At 33.4% G+C, this 21,037-nt stretch overlaps 1 protein-coding gene across 5 annotated transcripts; it reads right to left on the bottom strand.

The window, feature by feature from the left end:
- Window positions 1–705: 705 nt before the first annotated feature.
- LOC110097910 (nuclear transcription factor Y subunit B) lies at window positions 706–21,003 on the bottom strand. Of its 5 annotated transcripts, none has more exons than XM_020824582.2 (8): window positions 20,805–21,003; window positions 20,462–20,674; window positions 20,234–20,363; window positions 20,079–20,084; window positions 11,717–11,824; window positions 11,562–11,612; window positions 1,896–1,953; window positions 706–1,230 (listed from the first exon to the last, which is right to left on the bottom strand). In XM_020824582.2, the coding sequence occupies exons 2-7, from the start codon at window positions 20,662–20,664 to the stop codon at window positions 1,927–1,929; spliced, it is 525 nt and encodes a 174-aa protein (XP_020680241.1). In that variant the 5' UTR covers window positions 20,665–20,674; window positions 20,805–21,003; the 3' UTR covers window positions 706–1,230; window positions 1,896–1,926. The 5 variants fall into 5 exon arrangements, with proteins under 5 accessions (XP_020680241.1, XP_020680232.1, XP_020680220.1 ...); XM_020824573.2 differs by having other exon boundaries at window positions 20,462–20,692; window positions 20,805–21,002; XM_020824561.2 differs by lacking the exon at window positions 20,805–21,003 and having other exon boundaries at window positions 20,462–20,788.
- Between the last annotated feature and the right edge of the window lie 34 nt (window positions 21,004–21,037).

The following is a 21,037-nucleotide window of genomic DNA, read 5'->3' as shown; positions in this document are numbered from 1 at the left end:
AGGATCAATTTCAAGTGGTACTCAACATGTCCCATCAACCCTTTTCAACACCCCAAGCTAAAGGGTTAAGTGGTTAACACATTTTATGGAATTTTAGGGAGCATTAAAATCTATAAAAAAACAGTTTCATAATATAAGGGTAGAATATTATTATTATTACTATCCTAATAATTAGATGATATATCATAATTTATATAACTATAATAGCATTAACAATTTTATTGTTTTTAAACTATGATGCCTCAAAGAATTGTTAGCCAAATTATTGAAAACTAACTGAATTACTTTTCACCATTAAAGATATAATTCAGCATCCAAATCATAAGAAAATATCATGATAAGCTGACTGTACATACCATTGGTTATTTTAATGATTTGTAAGCTGAACAAATCTGATTTCCACAATGAAATAAGGCATGCAGTGTCTATTGTTGAAATAAAGCTGCAAGCTGTTATATATTCAACAAGTGAACGACCAAATTGCGATGAAGGTAATTTCAGAACCTACTTAGGCTTCTCGTTTGGGACGATTTTTTTATTGTTTTCTAAAATGAAGTTTTAGTTAAAAAATAAAAAAAAATTATACTAAAACGGAATTTTAAAAAGCAATAAAAAAACAGTCCCAGACGAATCCTTAATAGTGGAAATCTTCTTTGACATTTTTGAAAGCGTTTTATACTTCATGGAATATCAGTACAACAATCACATTCATAACTTCACATCGAAAACATTTATAAATATGAATCTATTTGTTCCATTTGCTTTCTACTTGGATCCATCAAATCCATGGGCAAAGCCATTTTTTTAAACAAAGGCAAATTATCATTTGAAGGGCAATAAATTAGTGATAAATAAAGACAATTTCCTCCACAGCAACAGCTCCACCGTTGACAAGGGCGAATTATTACGTCCGGTGCCGGTCACCAATCCAGACGCACCACGTCACCCAAATACACTGGGACCCGATGTATTTGGATGAGAAATCCGGACACCGGACGTAATAATTTGCCGTTGACAAGACACCAGCTGAGGCAATGCAAATACCAGGTTCTATGTACAGAGAACAGGACAAAAATACCCTTAGTTTACATTTGATTATATCTACAAAAATAAACCTTAACGACGTAAGGTTCTAAGCTGAGACGAAATGAAGAATAAATCACGACCAAATGTCCGGCTGGATAACCTCTACTACTACAATTCGTATCATACGATCTTCTGTCCTCTTTGCTGCAACAAATTCCGGTAAAGATTGACTAGTCATTGGAGGAACTCAACAGGTATCAAGGAGGTAATAGGAATTTATGTTGCGCTTATTGTGCACTGATTAATATTTGAAATAATAATGGAGTGAGGGGAGAATTTATTTTTAGGCAAATAATTAGAGCTCCATAGGCAAGCACTTATTTGGTGGAAAGTGAATGGAAGTGAACCACTACATTTGAAAAAATTATTCTGTGCAGACACCAGATGCCTTTGTTGTATACTCGTTGTGTATCAAATTATATGGCGCGCTCTGATTCACCTCCAAACGATCCGGTGTCCGCACAAAATAATTTCTCCTATATTTAAGGGCTTGGGAGGCAACTTCAATTATAAATTTCTTGTTCAATATCAATATAATAGTGTATAATTAAAATATTATTGTTACTTATAGTAATAAACAATAATATAAATTCAATATATTACTTAAGTCCTTATTTTTTACATTTAGTATAAAAGGTGCTTTCTACATTATTCAATTTGAGGTACACTAGTTAATGCTATTTGATGAAGTCATCCCAATGAAAAGAAATAAGAATAAAAAATTTATTTAATAATAATAATAATAATATTATTATTATTATAGAATAAAATTGGAATATATACTATAGATTAATCACGAAGAGATTCACCTGAACTACAAGGTGACGACCAAAATCCCATTTATCCAGAGAGGTCTCCACCATGAAACTAGAGCAAAAAAAAGTAGATAGTCGAGATAATCAGTTATAAGAATGACATTAACACAATACGGAATAAGGATTACAGTGGAATCAAAAGAGCGTGGAAGAAATCAATTTCAGAGAAACTAATCAAAAGGCAAGCTTGAACAAAATAAGTCATTGAAATTGAAAAAGCTAAATGGAACAAAGGTGCACAGAGGCCCATAAAAATATCAACTTCTAAATTTTCATCCTAGTTTATTATTTTCCATTTAAAAAAAAAAATTCAGCATTCCTAGATCTCAACTTGGTATCTAACAAGCTACACAAACAATTTTCAGTAAACCTCAAAATATTCACTAAAAAAGAATGAATTTCCCTTCTCTACTTCTATTTAGCTAGTGGGTGTATAAAACGAAAAATTATTCTGTGCACCATGTCATTTTTTTTTCGGTACAAGTGCTCAGTACCGCTCGATACCGGATGATGTGGTGCATTCTAATTGATCTCCGGACCATCCGGTGTCCTCATAGAATAATTTCTCGTATAAAACTGGACAATAGCCAGCCAGCCCAACTGAACCGGGCTACAAAGCCAGTTTGATCTGGACCACCTGGTTTTTACACAGTGGAAACAAGGAAGCGTTTTTTCATGCAATAATCATAACCAACTCTAACCTCTGACTTAGGCTTTATTTGGGACGACTTTCTTACTGCTTCTTAAAGTAATTTTTTAGTACAAAATTTAAATTTTTAGTACAAAATTTAATTTTTTATACAAAGAAACTGCTTTAAGAAGCAATAAGAAAGCCGCCGCAAACGAAGCCTTAACCTAAAGAAAAATGAAAGCAACTTAATACAGAACTAGGAAATAACTTCAACAGGTATACTACAAAATTGAATTCAACTTGGTAAATCCATTCCAAGCCTAACCAATTATGTTTTCTCCAATATGAACTAAAAAAAAAGGATAAAGCGCCAGTGTTTAATCCCTGCCTCAGTGCGCTCTTAGTGCTGGTCTCTTTGGTACCATCGTACTCTTAACTATTGCTATGTGGAACTATCAATTAGCAATCAACATAATAATAATAATTCCGCTGTTGCTGTTATTAATTATAGAAGAGATTAAAACCACACACAAAATGGGCCTCGAATGAAAAGTTGTACAAAATCGTGCTGGTTCAAAATAAATATGATTGTGCTGCGTGTTATGGCATCCTCATTGGTGTGCATCAAATAAAATACATGTTAGTGTAACATATTTCACCAATAATTTATTTAAATAAATAACTTATAATTTATTCATTTAATCTAAAAGGGGTTCGATAATGTTTTTGCAGCTCAAAATATTTTTATATGATTGACATTTGCGTGCATTTGCAACCTTGAAGCATAAGAGTTATTTAATGAGTAAGAGCAAATGAATTAAATCTTTATGGTGATTCAAACAATGAAATAAAACACAAGCTTAGGCCAAGTTACTATCGAAAAAGTAAAAACCACATAATAATCAATTACACTTGACATTGCATACGAGATAAGTTTCAACAAGAAATCTCTAATCTAACAATAAGAATAGTGTTATGAAAGATCTCGCACACACTTCCTACTAAACACTAAGCTTTTAGTGGGGCTTGGCAAGATTTTGCATGAATCAAATAAAACCACAAGTAAGGATCAACGAAGAAGGTAAGAGAGAAGGAAAGAGTTCACCCTTTGCTAAGATTCAACCTTCTCGCAAGCTTGAACAGCCGTTGGTGGCGTCTTTGACGGCTCGAACAGCAACAAATCCACGCTCGAACCGTTGGACAGCAAGTTGCCAACTATGGACAGCGATTCCTGATAGTTCCAGGCAACCACGGTCGCTCCCAAAAGGGCTGGACAGCAGCGAACTGCTGCTGGAGTCTCTGAACAGCAAACAGGTGGTCTTGGACAGCAGCTCTCTAGGGTTTGGAAGGGTGGACAGCCACTATTAGCATCCAGAAATTTCTGGACAGCAAGTAGAGATTTGTAAACAACGGCATATGAAGATCGGGACAGCTTTCTCCCAAGAATCCAAGTGGGAGAAGGTAAGGGAAGGTGGCCGGCCAAGGGGAAAGGCTTGGGGAAGATTGGGCTCAGGTTTTGGGTGAATTAGGCTTAAAGTTTGGAAGAAGATCTTGGAGGAAAAAGCTGAGATTAATTCCCAAATAGAAATTCCTTGATTAGGAAGTAATTTAAGTGGGTTATTGGGTAAGGAAAGAGGGTGGGTAGGCTAGGGATGGGTTTGGAAATATTTCCAAAGTGGGAGGGCTGGTTTTTGTGAAAGAAATATTGGGGTGGTGCTTTGGAAAATAATTCATGGACTTTCCAAACTTAGACCACTTTAATTTGGAAAGATTTTATTTTCAAATTCTCTTGAATTTGAATTCAAATAATTTTCTAATTGAATAAATGTATTTGGAAAGATTTAGGCATCACTTTAAAGACATATTATAGATAATTGTAAACGACAAACATGAGACATCGACGCTACAACTCACGAGACAACAACATTTATAATTTAAAATAAAACACGACTCAGGGACACCTTGCAATTTAAAGAAATTTTGAGATGAATGATACATGTGGAGGCGGCTACCATGGATAGAAGAAAGAGATTAGAAGTTCGAGATGAATTATAAGAAGAAGAGAAGAAGAAGACAATAGCTCGCAAGCTAACAGAGGAAAGGCACGACAGCACCACAACCGAACAACCAGGAAAGGAACGGATAGGAAAGGAACAGCCAGGAGCTGAACAGCCACGAAAGGAACAGCCAGAAACCGAACAGCCACCAAGAAGTGGAGCTCGACACATAAGAACCCAGCAGCAAAGCCAAAAAGACAACACCCCAATTAGCCCCCATCCTCCAAACACCAAACAACCATAGACAAATGGGCCAAGCCCAATAGAAGAAAAAACAGCCCACTATTAAATGCCAATTTTGCCTACATCAACTATCGTCATGGTTTCAGTTTGTACCACATCTGACCAAGCTAAATCCTTACAAACAAAGGGAATCCAAATTATCTATTTACTAGGCCTTTTAGTCAGAGCCCATTTGTCATAACTCTCTAATAAGTATATTTGAGCCAACCTATATATTGGATTAGCAAGGTTATGATTCAACAAGCTGCAGTAGAAGACCCATCAAACATCTCAAAAATCTCCGACACGTACACTGCAATTTGCATACACACAAACACTAATCTGAATATTTACAAAATAATCACTTGTCATTAACTGTGAGGACGAATCGAATTTGAGGTAAAAGAAAAAATAGCAGCTTGACTTGGTTTAATCATAAAACATAAGCGGACTAGTCCAACCATAATAATATAGTACCTTATAAGGCTTCAATCTGTTTTTATTCTCGTCAAAAGTGCCATATAAAAAATTCTAGTGATAAATGGAGTCATCAGGAATCCTTGCTTATAACTTATTGAGTTAATTATATTTAAAGGTGATCTTCTCAAGTGTAGAACAAAAAGTATATATAAAGATGACTCTATGTAACTAGACTTATAAATCGGTTAAATTTGAGGAGGATCTTCTAAATGTAGAATTATTTCTAAGTAAGACTTTTGAGTTAATTGAATTTTATTTTTTGTAATTGTACACAACAACAACAACAACATCAAGCCTTTGTCCCACTATGTGGGGTCGGATACATGAATCATTTTTCTCCATTGTGTCCGGTTAAAAGTCAAATTCTCATTTAAATCTAATAAAGAAAGACCATTTCTAATATTTTCTAACCAAGTCTTTTTAGGTCTACATCTACCTTTCTTAACATAAGTCAAATCTAATACATCAACTTTCCTAACCGGATCATCAGAAGGCCTTCGTTTAATGTGACCAAACCATCTAAGGCAACTCTCTCTGATCTTATCTTTCACTTGAGCTACTCCAACCTTTTTCACGTATATGTTCATTTCGTATCCTATCTCTAAGGGTCAAGCCACTCATCCACCTAAGCATCCTCATCTCTGCAACACTTAACTTAGTATTATGCTTCTCTTTTAATGGCTAACATTCGGCACCATAAAGCATTGCAGGTCTCACCACCATCTTATAGAATTTTCCCTTAAGTTTGAGGGGGAACTTTTTCTGATCGCGCACAATAAGCCCCGATGCCATTCCTCCATTCAACATCCAACTTGAATTAAATGTTGATTATATACCCCATCAATTTAACCACACTCTGAAGCAATAGATCCAAGATATCTAAAAACGTGTACTCTTATTAATGATTGATCGCCAAAGTCACAATGCCGCTCACTAAGGTCTATTGCTACTAAAATTACACTCCATATATCTCAAGTTTTTAGATTGCTACTCAAGTGAAACCTTTAGACTCTAAAAGTTGAACTCCATAATCAAGTCAACTTCAACTCCCTCTCTAGTCTTATCAACATGTAAAGAATATTTCAAGCAAAAAGAAATACACCAAGGTAACATCCACTTGCAAATGTCTAGTGGAGAAAATGCCATGACTAAAGGCAAAAAGATATGGACTTAAGACTGATCCTTGATGTAATCCAACAAAATAGGAAAATACTTGGTCAAAACCACCTTTGGCTTGAACACAGTAAATAGCTACTGCGTACATATCCTATAAATGATTTGAATATAAGCTTGATTAACTCTTTCTTTCAAGAACTCTCCATAGCACATCTCTTGGAACTTTATCATATGCTTTCTTCTCTAAATCATAAATATCATAGTAGAATCCTCCTTTTCTCTCTATATTTCTCCATCAAACCTCTCAAATAAATGTAATGGCTTCCATAGTAGCGCTACCCCGGCATGAACCATGAACCCAAATTGATTTTTGAGATACATTAGTTATCACGCGCGCAAACTATGCTCCAATAACTCGCGTCTCCATAGGTTTTAAAAGTAATGACAGCATTAAACTTAATTCCTCTATAATTCGCAACTCCTGTGCAATCACCTTTATTCTTAAACAATAGAATTAACACACTCATTCACTCACTGATGCTAGCATCTTTTTTGGTTCTTCAAAACAAATATGTAAAAAAGTTTAGTAAGCGAAGAATTCTTCATCTCCTAAGCATTTCCACATCTCTATTGGAATATGCATACAGTCCAACAACTTTTCCACACTTCATTTTCTTTAAAGCCTCTCTAACTTTGGTTTTACTTATACGCCGATAAAAACAAAAATCTTTATTTTCATTTAGGGTGATAAAGTCACTAAAGTCAATCGTATTTTCACATTCTTCATTAAAAAGTTTAGCAAAATACCTCATCCACCTTCGTTGAATATCATCTTCTAAGAAAAGTGCTTTTTGATCTTAATCCTTAATACACTTTACTTGAACTAAATCCTTACTACTTCTATCTCTTTATTTGGCTAACTTATACATATATCTTTATCCCTCCTTAGTATCTAATCTATTATATAAATCATTAAAATCTAAGCTCTTTGCATCGCAAATAGCTTTCTTAACTTCCTTACAAGCATCTTTATAGCTTTCCCAATTATCATAATTTTTACATTTAAACCAATTTTTATAACAAATCTTTTTATTTTTTATCTGATCTTACACATTTGAATTCCACCACCAACTATTTTTACTATTAAGAGTTTTTCCCTTCGAAACTCCAAGCACATCTTTTGCAATATTCATTAATATCACAAGCCACTTTTTCCAACATAATATTGGCATCCTCATGCACAGACAAAATCTTAATATCTAAAATCCTACTCTCAAAAATACTATTGTTAATATCCTCATGCACAGACAAAATCTTAAGATTTTGTAATTGTATACAGAATAAACGAATTCAACATTTTGTAAATATAGGTATCAGCATACCCATATGCTATAAAAATGTGAGTTTTGCAGCAACCTAGGTGGAACAAAAGAAATAAGAGTTAATCATATTCTATGTTTTATATTTTCTAAGAAAATGAGACTAAGACTTTGTTTAAGATAGCTTTCTCATTGCTTTCTAAAGCAACTTTTTAATACAAAAATTGTACAGTCATCTTCCTTGATTTGAAACTGATGTACTAGTAACTCTATCTTCAATAGTGAGTTAATCGATTCGGTTATTCTATAATTTGTATGATTAAAAATAGTTAAGAATGTTTAACAGAAGATTAAGAGACTCAATTAGATGAATGATTCATATATCATTATGATAATAAATACAATATATTTGATACGAATAAAATTATATTTAATAATCAATTATAATTAAAACAATTGAAAATAAAGGTTAGGATTCAAAATGCCAAGGGTTATAACATAATACTAATAGGTTGAGAGATAAATGAATAGGATTTTGCTAAGTATAGGATCTCTTATGTATTCGACTGCTAGCAGATCTGATATTATCTATGTTGCACCGATACGGATACGGCTATACGGATACGACACGATACGGATACGGGACACGCCAATTCTTAAAAATACAGGATACGGATACGGCGCGGATACGGCATTATAATATATAAATAATACATAAAAATTAAGAAAGTAATCAAAGTGTAATATTTGAAATGACAAAAAAATTGAAATAAAAGTAAGTCAATACTGAGCGGTACCAAGTTTCAATACCGAGCAATACCGAGTTCCAATACCGCTCGGTACCGAGTAGTACCGAGCAATACCGAGTTACAGTACCGAGTTCTAATACCGAGCGGTACCGAGTTCCAATACCGAGCGGTACCGAGTTCCAATACCGAGCGGTACCGAGTTCTAGTACAGCTCGGTATCGAGCAGTACCGAGCAATACTGAGTTCCAGTACCGTTCGGTACCAAGTGGTACCGAGTTTCGATACCGAGCCTATGATTAAGAAAACGAAGAACGACGAAGAAAACAAACCTTCACTGCTCATGTCGCCTTCACTGTTCGTGTTGTCGAGCCGCTCCGTCGACGAAGGATGATCCTATCGACTTTAATGCTCGCATCGTCAAGCCTCTTTGTCGACAAAGGATGATCCTGTTTGCTTCTATACTTGCGTCATCGAGCCGCTCCTTCAACTATAACAAAGAAGATGAACACTTGTGTGGAAACGAAAAACCTAGCTCTTTGAAATGTTTCAGCCGCATAAATGAATATGGATATTGAGCGGAAACGGTTGAAAGCCGAAAAGAATAGGGTAAATTGCGTCTCCGTGTTTTTTTTTTTAAATAGGACACGCGTATCTGATACGCGTGTCCAGTCAAATTTAAATAATATTTTAATTGGACGCGGCAAAGCCGTATCCGACACGTATCCGTGCCGTATCGGAGGCGTATCCGTATCCGACACGTGTCTGATACAGCACGCCTCGGAAATAGGAGTATCCGTGCAACAAAGGATATTATGTTTAGTGTTTGTCTTTGTGTTAGGTCTCAAAATGATCCTAAGGAGTCCCATATGACTATTGTTAAGAGAATTCATAAATATCTTCTAGGAACCCAAAACCTAGGAATTTGGTATCTTAGACATAGCCCGTCCTTTAAACCTTTAAAATTATAGGATACTCCGAGACTTTGCAGGATGTAGAATTGATAGAAAAAGTATCTCTAGAACCTGTCAATTCATAGGACAATCCTTAGTCTTATGGTCCAATAAAAAACAAAACTCTATACCCCATCTAAATTAATGATATTTGCGGCCAAGTATAACACCAATATATTCCGCCTTCTTTTTCAAATATTCAATAACTTGAATTAAATAATTTAATCAGCCAATGCATAAAGCTAACAAAAATAACAACAATCGCAATGACGATGTTTATTTGATTAAATCAATCTAACATCAACAATAACATTTTTAATATGCATTTTTCAAGAGAATAAATTTAGTAGGATCAAACTAACATCAACTACATTTTATTAAGAATTATTAAATATCACATGATTTTGAAAAGAAAAATCTCTATGGATAACTAAATGATAATATATGGAAAATAATGAAATGTTGCAAAGTAAAAAAATTACTAGAACAATTAGATTCAACCAAACAACATCAGTAATGGTTGAAGCGTTGGGACTCACACTCAACCAATTTAGTATTCAAATGAAGCCTTATAAGGTACTATATTACACCAAATAATAGAACTCAACTAAGTTGGATTGAAGTTGGAAAAAGATAAATGATGGGTTCACGATTAGGTAATCAAGCTAATCAAAGTTAGATTGAAGGCTGCCCAGTATTATTATATAAATTAGTTATCTTTGGACTCCAAGTAAGATGGTGAAATCGCACCTCAAAGTTAACTTTCACATTTACAACTCAATTAAATTACATTGTATAAAAGAAAGAAAATCTAGACACCCTGCATAGTTATCCTAAGTAGTTATAATTAAAATCAATATCCCAAGAAGTTATATATACTTAAATTTAAATCATAGTCACATTTGGTCATGCTCTTTTAATTTCAAGGATGACAAAGAGCCTTAAAAGTGACTTTTAATATTATTTTATATGAACTAAATTTAACTAGCATTGACTTTTTTTTTTTTTGAAAAGATAACTAGCATTGTCTAAGGCATGAATAGTGTCACACTCCATGATCTATATTGAAAGAGTTACACTTGTCTTTCATTTTAACCATTTAACTAGAGCTTACTAATGAACAACGAAAAAAAACATGATTGCATTTTTAATCATGCAAAATTTTACATTTAAGGAAAAATTAGTTGCTTCTAGTCTATATAGTCCTCTCAAAATTTTCATCTATTTGTGGGTGAAAGAGTCTATTAAAATTAAATTTAGTATCCAAACCTTATTATTTTTCTTCCATAGTCTAGAAGTAAACCTTCCATCTTTATCAGATACAATAATTTTAGGTATACCATGAAACCTGACAATCTCTTTTAAGTAAAATTGAGCCAACCTATCTATGGGATTAGTTGAGTGAGATGATAAATGTATCATGATGTACTTTTTCCATGAAAAAATTTGAATATATAGAAATATATAATTTCTTTAAATTTTGAAATATTTAAATGATAAGATAATGATGTAATAATTATGAAAAAATAATAATTTTGAGACTAAAAATAAATAAATTCATACATAAATAATATATTCTATAATTTTAAAAATAAATATAAATAATTATTAATTTATGATATATATTAAGTATAAATAAATTACTAATAATACTGATTAATAAATGATTATTTCTATTAAATGTGAATTAAAATTAATAATTGGGACTTATTTCTATTAATAAATAATTATTTCTATTAAATGTGAATTAAATGATTTTGATACTAGGATTGTGCCATGGAGGGCTTGCTCCACTGTTAGTAGATTTAATCCCAAGAGAAGAAATCATGGGGACTCACACTTAACCTTAAGGATTAAAAGATTTTGATTTTGATCATATAAATAACAAACTTTCTCATCATTATGTGACCTGAACAAAAATTGAAGCATTTTAGTAAAATGGCAGTACAAATGATTCCTATAGTGGCTAGTTCTTCTAAGTGAATACCAAAAACAAAGCAGACATTCAAAAAGCTTTAGGCCTACCATCCCATTTAATTTGTTCATAGAAACAGCATTCATACTTGTTATTCATCCTAAAATTTTAACTCATCCATAAAATTATAGAGCAAAACAATTTGACGGATATAAATTTACCTGAGATTGCATGTAAGTCATGCCATGAGCAAAAGAACTGTGATTAGGCATCTGCAAATCCATTTTACAGCTCAGCCAATTAAAGACAACAAGAAACAGGAATGGAAACAGAATTACAACTAGATTAAAAACATCAAATCAACTGTGGAAAGTACCTTCAACTCCACTTGCGTGCTGGTACCAGGTTGATTTGCAACTTGAAGGCCTGTTGCTTCTCTTTTACCAGCGTTATCTGCAACCTTGGTAGACAACTTGCTATCACCCTGCCAAATATGAAGTAAAATGGAACTTATTAATAAGTTAAACGACCTAGAAGAACAGGGATTAAAAAGCATGTCTTCCAAATGTCAGTCCACTTTCACAGCGGAAGCATTTGTTCACCTTTTTTGCTTTTGAAAGAACAAACGAGTTATAATAGCAGTAAATTTATTGGTAAAGACAAAGACAAAATATGGTGAATTAAAAAACTCTTTATGATTTCAGCTGTTGCCTCCCCTTTCACAGCACCTACTCGGTTGGAAGAATGGAAATGCATAACATCCTTAATTAACTTAAGCAAAATCAAGTCCTCAATAAATGCTTCAAGCCTGTCCAATGCCTATTTCGCATCGCTCTAATTTCCATGTGTGGTCCAATGCCTATTTCGCACCGCTCTAATTTCCATGTGTGGTGGCCCAGAATCTTGTGTTGTCCATGAATTCTACATTTCCATATTTACACTAATTTAAACAATAATTCAGTCCATAGATATATCTCCAATTAGTCTCAGCATTAACAGCATATAAGAAAGAAGGGAATCAAATGCAATTTAATTATTTATATTTAAGTCTCTTTATTGTTTTTATATATATGTATATAAATGCCATGTAAGACAACATGAAATGCAAGAGACGATTTCCTCTCTTAGAAATTATGCTTCATGGTATTAGAGTTAGTTTTCAAGTGATAATATGATGTCACGTGGAGATCATGGAGCTCCATGAATAATAGGCCGCCGCAGAGAAACTCTCCTCCATGAGAAGCGTATCCTTCTGTCATGTCACTTTGGATCATATTGTCATCCCATGTATGACAATCAATGCCTCCAAATCACTCAACACAAACTAAATAGAAATAATTTTTGTGAATGGTTAAAATAATTTAACATTGGCGTTGCCAGGTCCCAAGTTCTGGATGAGAAAAATCGAGAGTTGCGTTAGGTAGTCGACAGCCAATGAAAAATTCGTCAAATAATCATGACATGAATCATTTAATACATTTTGTTAATGCTAGGGCGTTTCTTGGAAGCGAAGTGTTGAATGACCAGAATACAATGACAAGTATGCAGGGGCCGCTACACCGGCACCCAGGTGCAATGTTAAATAGGTAAGGGTTCCCACATCATGGACGAATGTGGGCAAAAAAGCTAGTCCATAAAACAAAAATTAGGATATGACTTGAAATATAGATTCTCTTACAAGCAAATTAATAGAATTAATACATATTATGATTCATATGAATATAAATATTCTATACATTCATAAAACTAAATGTGTTAGGAAGAATGCTAAGGAGATTGATGACTTAGAATTTAAACTAATGTATTCTAGTAAGAGTCATATTAGAAATGGTGTAGTAAGATTCTAGATAAGAGATTAAAACATAATGTTGTAAAAATTAATAGAAATAGAGATAGAATTATAGCTTTAAAGATTGTTGTTGATGCTAAGATTATTAATATTATAAATACTTATACTCCTAAAGTAGGTTTAGATTTGGGTTCAAATTAATATTTTGAAATGACTTAGAAAAATTAAAACAAAAGATACCTCTTAAAGAAAAAAATTTATTGGAGGAAATTTGAATGGTCGTGTTGGTAGAGAAGTAGATGATTTTAAAAACATTCAAGGTAGCTATGAGTTTGGAGGACTAACGAAAGTGGTAAGATCATATTAGATTTTTCTTTAGCTTATAATTTTGTAATTATTAATATCTTATTTAAGAAAAATGATAAGTATCTCAGCACTTATAAAAATGGATATAGTAAAACTCAAATATATAAAAAAATATATCATTTTTATTGCAATGATTGTAAAGTTATTCTGAGTGAAATTTTATGTACCAAACATCACAAATTAATTTTAGATTTTTAAAATATGAAGGGGCAGAAAATAAAAAATAAAGTTAAACATTGTTCTACAATTAGATATGGGCTTTTAATGAATATTAAATAAAATATTTTTGAGAGTAAGATATTAGATCTTAAGATTTTGCATGTACATGAGTATGAGGGTAAACATAGCTAGTGAAATTAAAAATCTTGCAAAATATGTGCTTAGAATATCAAAAAGAAACGCTACTAATAATAAAAAAGTTGGTGGCGGAATCAAAATGTGTAAGAAAAAATTAAAAATAAGAAGATTTGTTATAAAAAATGGCTTAGAGGTAAAAATTCAAATAATTGGGAAATATATAAAGAGGCCCGTAAGGAGTCTAAGAACGTAAAATGCAATGCAAAATCTTTTCTTGTAATGATTTATATAATATATTAGATACTAAGAAGGGAGAAAGATATATGCATAAGTTAGCTAAACAAAGAGATAATAGTAAGGATTTAATTCTAATGAAGTGTATTAAGAATAAAAATAAAAAAGAACTTTTATTTGAAAAAAATATTCAACAAAGGTGAGTGAGATATTTTTTTAACTTTTAAATGAAGATTATGAGAATGTAATTGACTTTAGAAACCTTAGTACCCTAAATTAAAATAAAGATTTTTGTTTTTATCAGCATATTAATAAAATCGAAGTTAGAGATGATTTAAAAAAAATGAATGGTGAAAAAGCTGTTGGACCTTATAATATTCCAATAAAGGTGTGAAAATGTTTAGGAGATGAAGGAATTATTGGTTGACTAAACTTTTTAATATTATTTTGAAGACTAAAAAGATGTCAGATGAGTGGAGAATGAGTGTGTTGATTCCTATTTTTAAGAATAAAGGTGATGCGCAAGAATGTGTGAATTATAGAGAAATTAAGTTAATGTTTCATACTTTAAAACTGTGGGAGAGAGTTATGGAGCATATGTTGCGTCGTGATACTAATATTTCTCAAAATCAAATTGGATTCATGCCAGGTAGGTCTACTATGGAAGCTATACATTTATTGAGAGATTTGATGGAGAAGTATAGAGAGAATAACGAGGACCTACATATGATATTTATTGATTTAGAGAATGCATATGATCAAGTTTGTTCCAAGAGAAGTGCTAAGGAGAGTTCTAGAAAAGAAAGGGGTTAATAATGCTTATATTAAAGCCATTTAGGATATGTATGCAAGAGCTATTACTTGTATTCAGACACGAGGTGTTTTGACCAAGTATTTTCCTATTTCGGTTGGATTACATCAAGGATCAGCCTTAAGCCCATATATTTTTTCTTTAATCATGGATGTTCTCACTAGACATTTGCAAGAGGTTGTACTCTAGTGTATGCTTTTTGCTGATGATTTTCTTCTTGTTGATAAGACTAGAGACGGAATTGAGTGTAAACTTGAATTATGGAGGTCATCAACCTTAGAGTCTAAAGACTTTCGTTTGAGTATATCTAAAACTAAATATATGAAGTGTAATTTTAGTAATAATAGATCTAGTGAGGGGGATTATGACTTTGGATGATCAAGTCATTAATAAGAGTACATGGTTTCGATATCTTAAGTCTATTGTTCAGAGTGATGGTGAAATAGATTGGGATATTATTAGTAGAATTCAAGTTGGATGGTTGAAGTGGAGAAATGCATCGCGCCTGTTGTGTGATAGAAAAGTCCCCTTCAAACTTACGGGAAAATTCTATAAGATGATGGTTAGACCTGCAATGCTTTATGGTGTAGAATGTTGGCCATTAAAAGAGAATCATGATATTAAGTTAAGTGTTGCAAAGATGAGAATGTTGAAGCTGATGAGTGACTTTACTCTTAGAGACAAGATACAAAAGGAGCATATACTTGAAAAGGTTGGAGTAGCTCTAGTGGAAGATAAGATTAGAGAGAGTTGCCTTAGATGGTTTGGTCACATAAAACAGTTGCCTTTTGATGACCCAGTTAAGAAAGTAGATATATTAGATTTGACTTATGTTAATAAAGATAGAGGTAAACCTAAATAAGACTTGGTTAGAAAATATTAGAAATGATATTTCTTTATTAAATTTAAATGAGAATTTAACTCTTAACAGGACACATGGAAAAACAAGATTCATGTAGCCGACCCCACATAGTAGGATAAAGGCTTGATGTTGTTATTGTTGTTGTTGTTATTATTGTTGTTAAAATAGGTCATGCTTGTGATAAGAGGAAGAGGGAAGGCTAGATACCTGATGGGGATCCATAACAAAACAATATGGTTAATTGCAATTCTTCGGAAGCAGAGAATTCTATTATTATAGCTTGGCACATAAATTCCTTGGAGCCAAAAATAGAAGAATCTACCTCTCCAAAATTGCAAAAGAAATATGGGATGTTGTTCAAGAGATTTACTCTAATATAGAAAACAAAGCCTAGTATTTTGATATCATAAAAGAAATCAGAAATACCCAATAAAGTAACAACAATGTCCATGAACACTACAACTCCTAAACTAAATATTGGCAGAAAATGAATCTATTCTATGAAATTGAATGGAGTCGTTTAGTGATGCAGAAAAATATAGAAAATAATTGGGGAAATAATGAATATTTGATTTCATTCAAGGTCTCAACTCTCGCCTAGAGAAGTTTGGAGAAGATTACTTGGATATCCCTCTTCCTACAATTAGGGACTCTTTGTTGAAGTAACGAGAGAAATAAAAAGGTGGGAAACAACGAACCAAATACTAAACTCATTAAATACCCAAAACTCAGCACTCATTAGCTCCACAATAATGGCTGCCTTCAAAAGGTACGAAGGTGAAAGCTCCCCAGTCAAAGAAAAAAAGGGGTGTTAGCATTGTCACAAGCTATATCACACCCATGATTAATGTTGGAAGATACATGAGAACTCAAAAAAAAATTGGATGCCTAAAATCCAAAAAGGGGTGAGCATGATGGCTTATATTGCAGAAACAAATCCAACACAATCTCTTGATTTCACATCTAAGCAAAAGGAGAAACTCCACCAACTACTTAATCAACCAAAGAAAAAGAATGAAATCAAATCTCAATACATAAAAAATTCTATAACTTTCATTGCTCAATAAGGGAATGCAACTTATTCCTTACTCTTCAAAATTAACACAATTTGGATTACTGGCACAAGGGCATAAGATCATATGACAGGATCACAAAAATCATTTGAAACTTACACTAAGATTGATTACCCTATCAATGTTTGAGTGGCTAATGGTAAGAAATCTCCAGTTGTGGGATGAGGATCCAGTCATTTATATTATTGAAGGATGCTTTATGCGTGCCTAACTTAACTTACAATTTATTATTAGTTAGTAAGTTGACAAAAGACTTGAACACTTAACTTACAATTTATTATTTGTTAGTAAGTTGACCAAAGATATGAAATGTAAAGTAACATGATTCTCCTCTCATTGTACATTTTAAGATAAAGCATCGTGAAAGATGATTGGCAAAGCTGATTAAAGAAATGGGCTATGCTACCTTGTCAAAACCAAATCCCTCCTAACCTCCCAAATAGAGTGGATCTCTCTTGCCTCCTCAAACTACAATTTTGATTATTCCATAAGCGTTTGGGGCATCCAAGTTTTTTTCGATATGAAAAATCTTATATCAAAATTTATTTATTAACAATGAAAATTTCCCTCAAATGCAAAATGTTCATGCTTGCTAAACAAACTTGAAATAATCCTTCACCACAATCATACAAATAATCCAAAGAGTTTCACCTCATTCATAGCAACATTTGAGGACCTATTAAAACTACTAATTTAACAAGAACTTAATGGTTCATAACTTTCATTAATGACCATGCAAGGGTATGTTGGATATTACTCATTAGAGAAAAATATGAAGCCTATTTTGTGTTCATACAATTCCATGCAAAAACATGTTTCAAAATTCTATCCAAATCCTTCGTACAAATAACATGAAAGATTTTTTTTCTTTCACATGTTCACTCAATATTTGAATGAAAATTGGCTTTATCATCAAAGCTCTTGCGCTTATACGCCTTAACAAAATGGGATAGTTGAAAGAAAAAAAAATCATAATGTATTGGAAATGACAACATCTAGCAGGTTAGAACTCTTCTAAGTTTCCTTCGTGATGAATATGCTCACTTAAGAATTTTAAATACATTACCTCCAAGAGTTTTTTGGTGTAATATTTTTGTACCCAACCACCAACAAAATCAAACTAAACTCGATTCAAAGATAGTTAAATCCATATTCAATGGAAACTCCCCAACTCAAAAGGGTTGTAAATATTACTCTCTAGCCCTAAGAAAATTCATATGTTAATAGATGACACATTACTAGAAGCCAGCACATTGAAGTAATAATGAAGAATATCGTTAGGATTCCACCATCTCCCATCTTAAATCTCAAAATATTTCTTAAATCCATTGCTTTACATATAAATCCCATTTCCTACCCAACTTAAAAGAAATTAGCCAAGGGGGTGAATCTCTTATGGAGAAACTCATTATAATATATTCAAGGCAACAAAAAATACAAAAATAAAGCCAATCATCAACCTTTGAGGATGCTCCAGATGAAAGAGTTGTAAACCATAACCTTGATTTACCTATTGCATTTAGAAAAAGAACAAGCAATCGTACCTAACACTATCTCAAATTATTTGGCATACTCTAAACTCTCCACAATTCAAGGCTTTTACTATATAGTTCGATGAGTTTGTATTAACCACAAATGCATATGAGGCACTTCTAAATACAAAATGAAAACAAGTTGTGCTTGAAGAAATGAAGGCTCTTAAAAAAAATAAATTTGGGATATTATCAACTATCAAAAAAACAAGTGATTGGAAGTCAGATCTCCTAAAAGAAACTAGAAAATTAGGACGTAAAACCGTGGTTACTCCACTCGAGAATGATTAGAAGAAGAAAGGAATTGATGACAAACCAATTGTGCATAAGAAAGGATATCAAGGCTGGTCTGCAGGCTTATTATTTATCAATATCAAGACCAAATAAGCAGTGTGTGCGGCACGTCAATCAATGCATTCACCGACTCAAAAGTGCTAAGATTGTGTAAATCATATATTGAAAAACCTTAAAGGAAATCCAAGTAGAGGCTTAATGTTCCACAAAACCCAAAAAAGGAACATAAAGGGATACATTGATAAAGATTGGGTAAGGGGTGAGAGTAATAGATCCACCTCAAGTTTTTGTACCAAATTATGTGGGAACCTTATAACTTGAAGAAGTAAAAAATAAACCATGGTGGCTATAAGTAGTACTAAAGCATTCATGCCATTATACAAGGAGTGTGTGAAGTAATCAGGTTGGAAAGGTTGATGGAAGATTTATAAACACAATATATATTATACAACTCTCTATAGTGACAACAAATCAATTATGAACAATCCTGTTTAACATGATAGAATGATGCATGTAAAAATTGATCAACTATTTACAAAGGGAGATTGAGAATGGTGGAATAAAACAGGCTGATATTCTCACAAAAATATTAAACAGGGGGCTTTTAGAATAAATGTTGGATATTAATGATAAATATCTATTCCAAAACTTGAGGGAGAGTGATGGTAAAATCAATAAATAATAATTATTTTTACATTAAGAAAATTTGGAATGAAAACTAAGATATATTTGAATTCAAAAACTTCCCATGAGTTCAGCTATTGTCGACCCTTAATTGTGTCTTCTTGGTAGTAAGCATGGAAATGCATAATAGCCTTAATTCACACATTCAGCAAAATCAAGTCCTGAATCCATGCTTACAATCGGTCCACTACCAATTTTTCCTGGTACTAACTTTCATGTGTGTTAGCTGAAAATCTGTTGTTGTCCATAGGGGTTAACCATTGACATGTTTATTCAAATTTGAGCATCAATTCATTCAATAGATGCAGCTCTAATTAGTTTCAACATGCAAGCCAAATAAGGAAAAGGAAGGCTAGTAAACATATTTTAGTCCCTTTACTGTTTTATGTAAATTTGAATAAAGACCATATCATACAACATGAAACGTGAGAGAAAACTTCTTCTCTGAAATTATACTTCATTCAGAATTCAACCAACTATTCTTTCTAATCTTTGGAAAAAAAAGGTGTATCCAACAAATTGCATAATTATCTGTAGAACTTCGATACTCCAATAGATTCAAATGTAGCGAAGCAGCACACAAAAAAATTAAGTCGAGCAACTTTGGATTCTAAATTTTACAACAAGACAAACCAAACTTCTAATCATTAACTCCCTTACACTTCACGTGGCATAACATCAAAGCACAATCGGAAAATGCTTTAAATCAACGAAATTTAAAAAAAATAAAAATAAAAAAATAATAATAAAAAAAAAAACAGAATGTCTAAAGGTGTAAAGGAAATAACAACATTACCTCCATCTGCATATTGACGCATCCGTCCAAGTGCCACCAAACGCACCAAAAGTGGGTCAAAATTCACGATTAGACGCGCCAATAGAACAAAAGGAAAACAAAAAACCAAATCAATCGTTTCTCAATAGTTACATCTTATTATTCAAGAAAATCACCTCCCTATACTTCTGCAGATATAATTTCAGCGGCTCGATGTACTCTTCAAACCCTAGTGTCGCCATCGCTGACAGCAGATCATCCCCGTTTATCGTTTTCCTCTTTTCCCTCTGACACTTCTCGCTCGCCCTGCATCATCAATCCCTTCATCGTACACGAAACAAACAAGAAAAGCCAAACTAAAAGTACAATAAATTCCACATGTTTATATAAACGGGAGGGTTAACTCGCTGGTGATGAAACTAATGAACTCCGAGACGCACTCCTGCGTGGTCTCCTTAGCATCCTTCGCAATCTTTCCGTTAGCAGGGAGCGCCTTCTTCATGATCCGGCTAATGTTGGCGACTGGGAGAAACCGGTCCTGCTCTCGGACGTTGGATCTCGGGCTGTGCTCGCCGTTCTCGCGGCTCCCATCGCCGGGACTTGCCATCGCCAAAAACCTAGAACCGCCGCCGCGGCTTCGCCGGCCGGCGAAGGAGAAGAAATCAGAAACGACAACTTCGACATCCCAAATAGCGGCTTCGGAAACCCTAGCAAGCATACGCTTTATGAGTACGTACAACTGCGTACCTCGATCAATTCGCGCGCGCGCGCGTGATGAGGAAGGGAGGAGAGAGAAATCGGATCTTTTTTTCTGGATCGTTGCTGCGCTGCTCGGAAGCGGAGAGGGAAGATCGGACGCTGGAGAAGACAGCAGGAAGGAGACGACTGAGATGAGAGATCTCGCTGGAAGCTCGGGTATCTGCACCGTTCGTTAAGAGCCCTCCCTCTCTCTCTCTCTCTCAATATTTATAGCGATGGGT

The sequence above is a fragment of the Dendrobium catenatum genome, unplaced genomic scaffold, assembly GCF_001605985.2.
Source record: "Dendrobium catenatum unplaced genomic scaffold, ASM160598v2 fragScaff_scaffold_231, whole genome shotgun sequence".
In the NCBI taxonomy this organism is placed as follows: domain Eukaryota; kingdom Viridiplantae; phylum Streptophyta; class Magnoliopsida; order Asparagales; family Orchidaceae; genus Dendrobium; species Dendrobium catenatum.
Note: the sequence above shows the minus strand (reverse complement) of the source record. Positions and strands in the feature narration are given on the sequence as shown.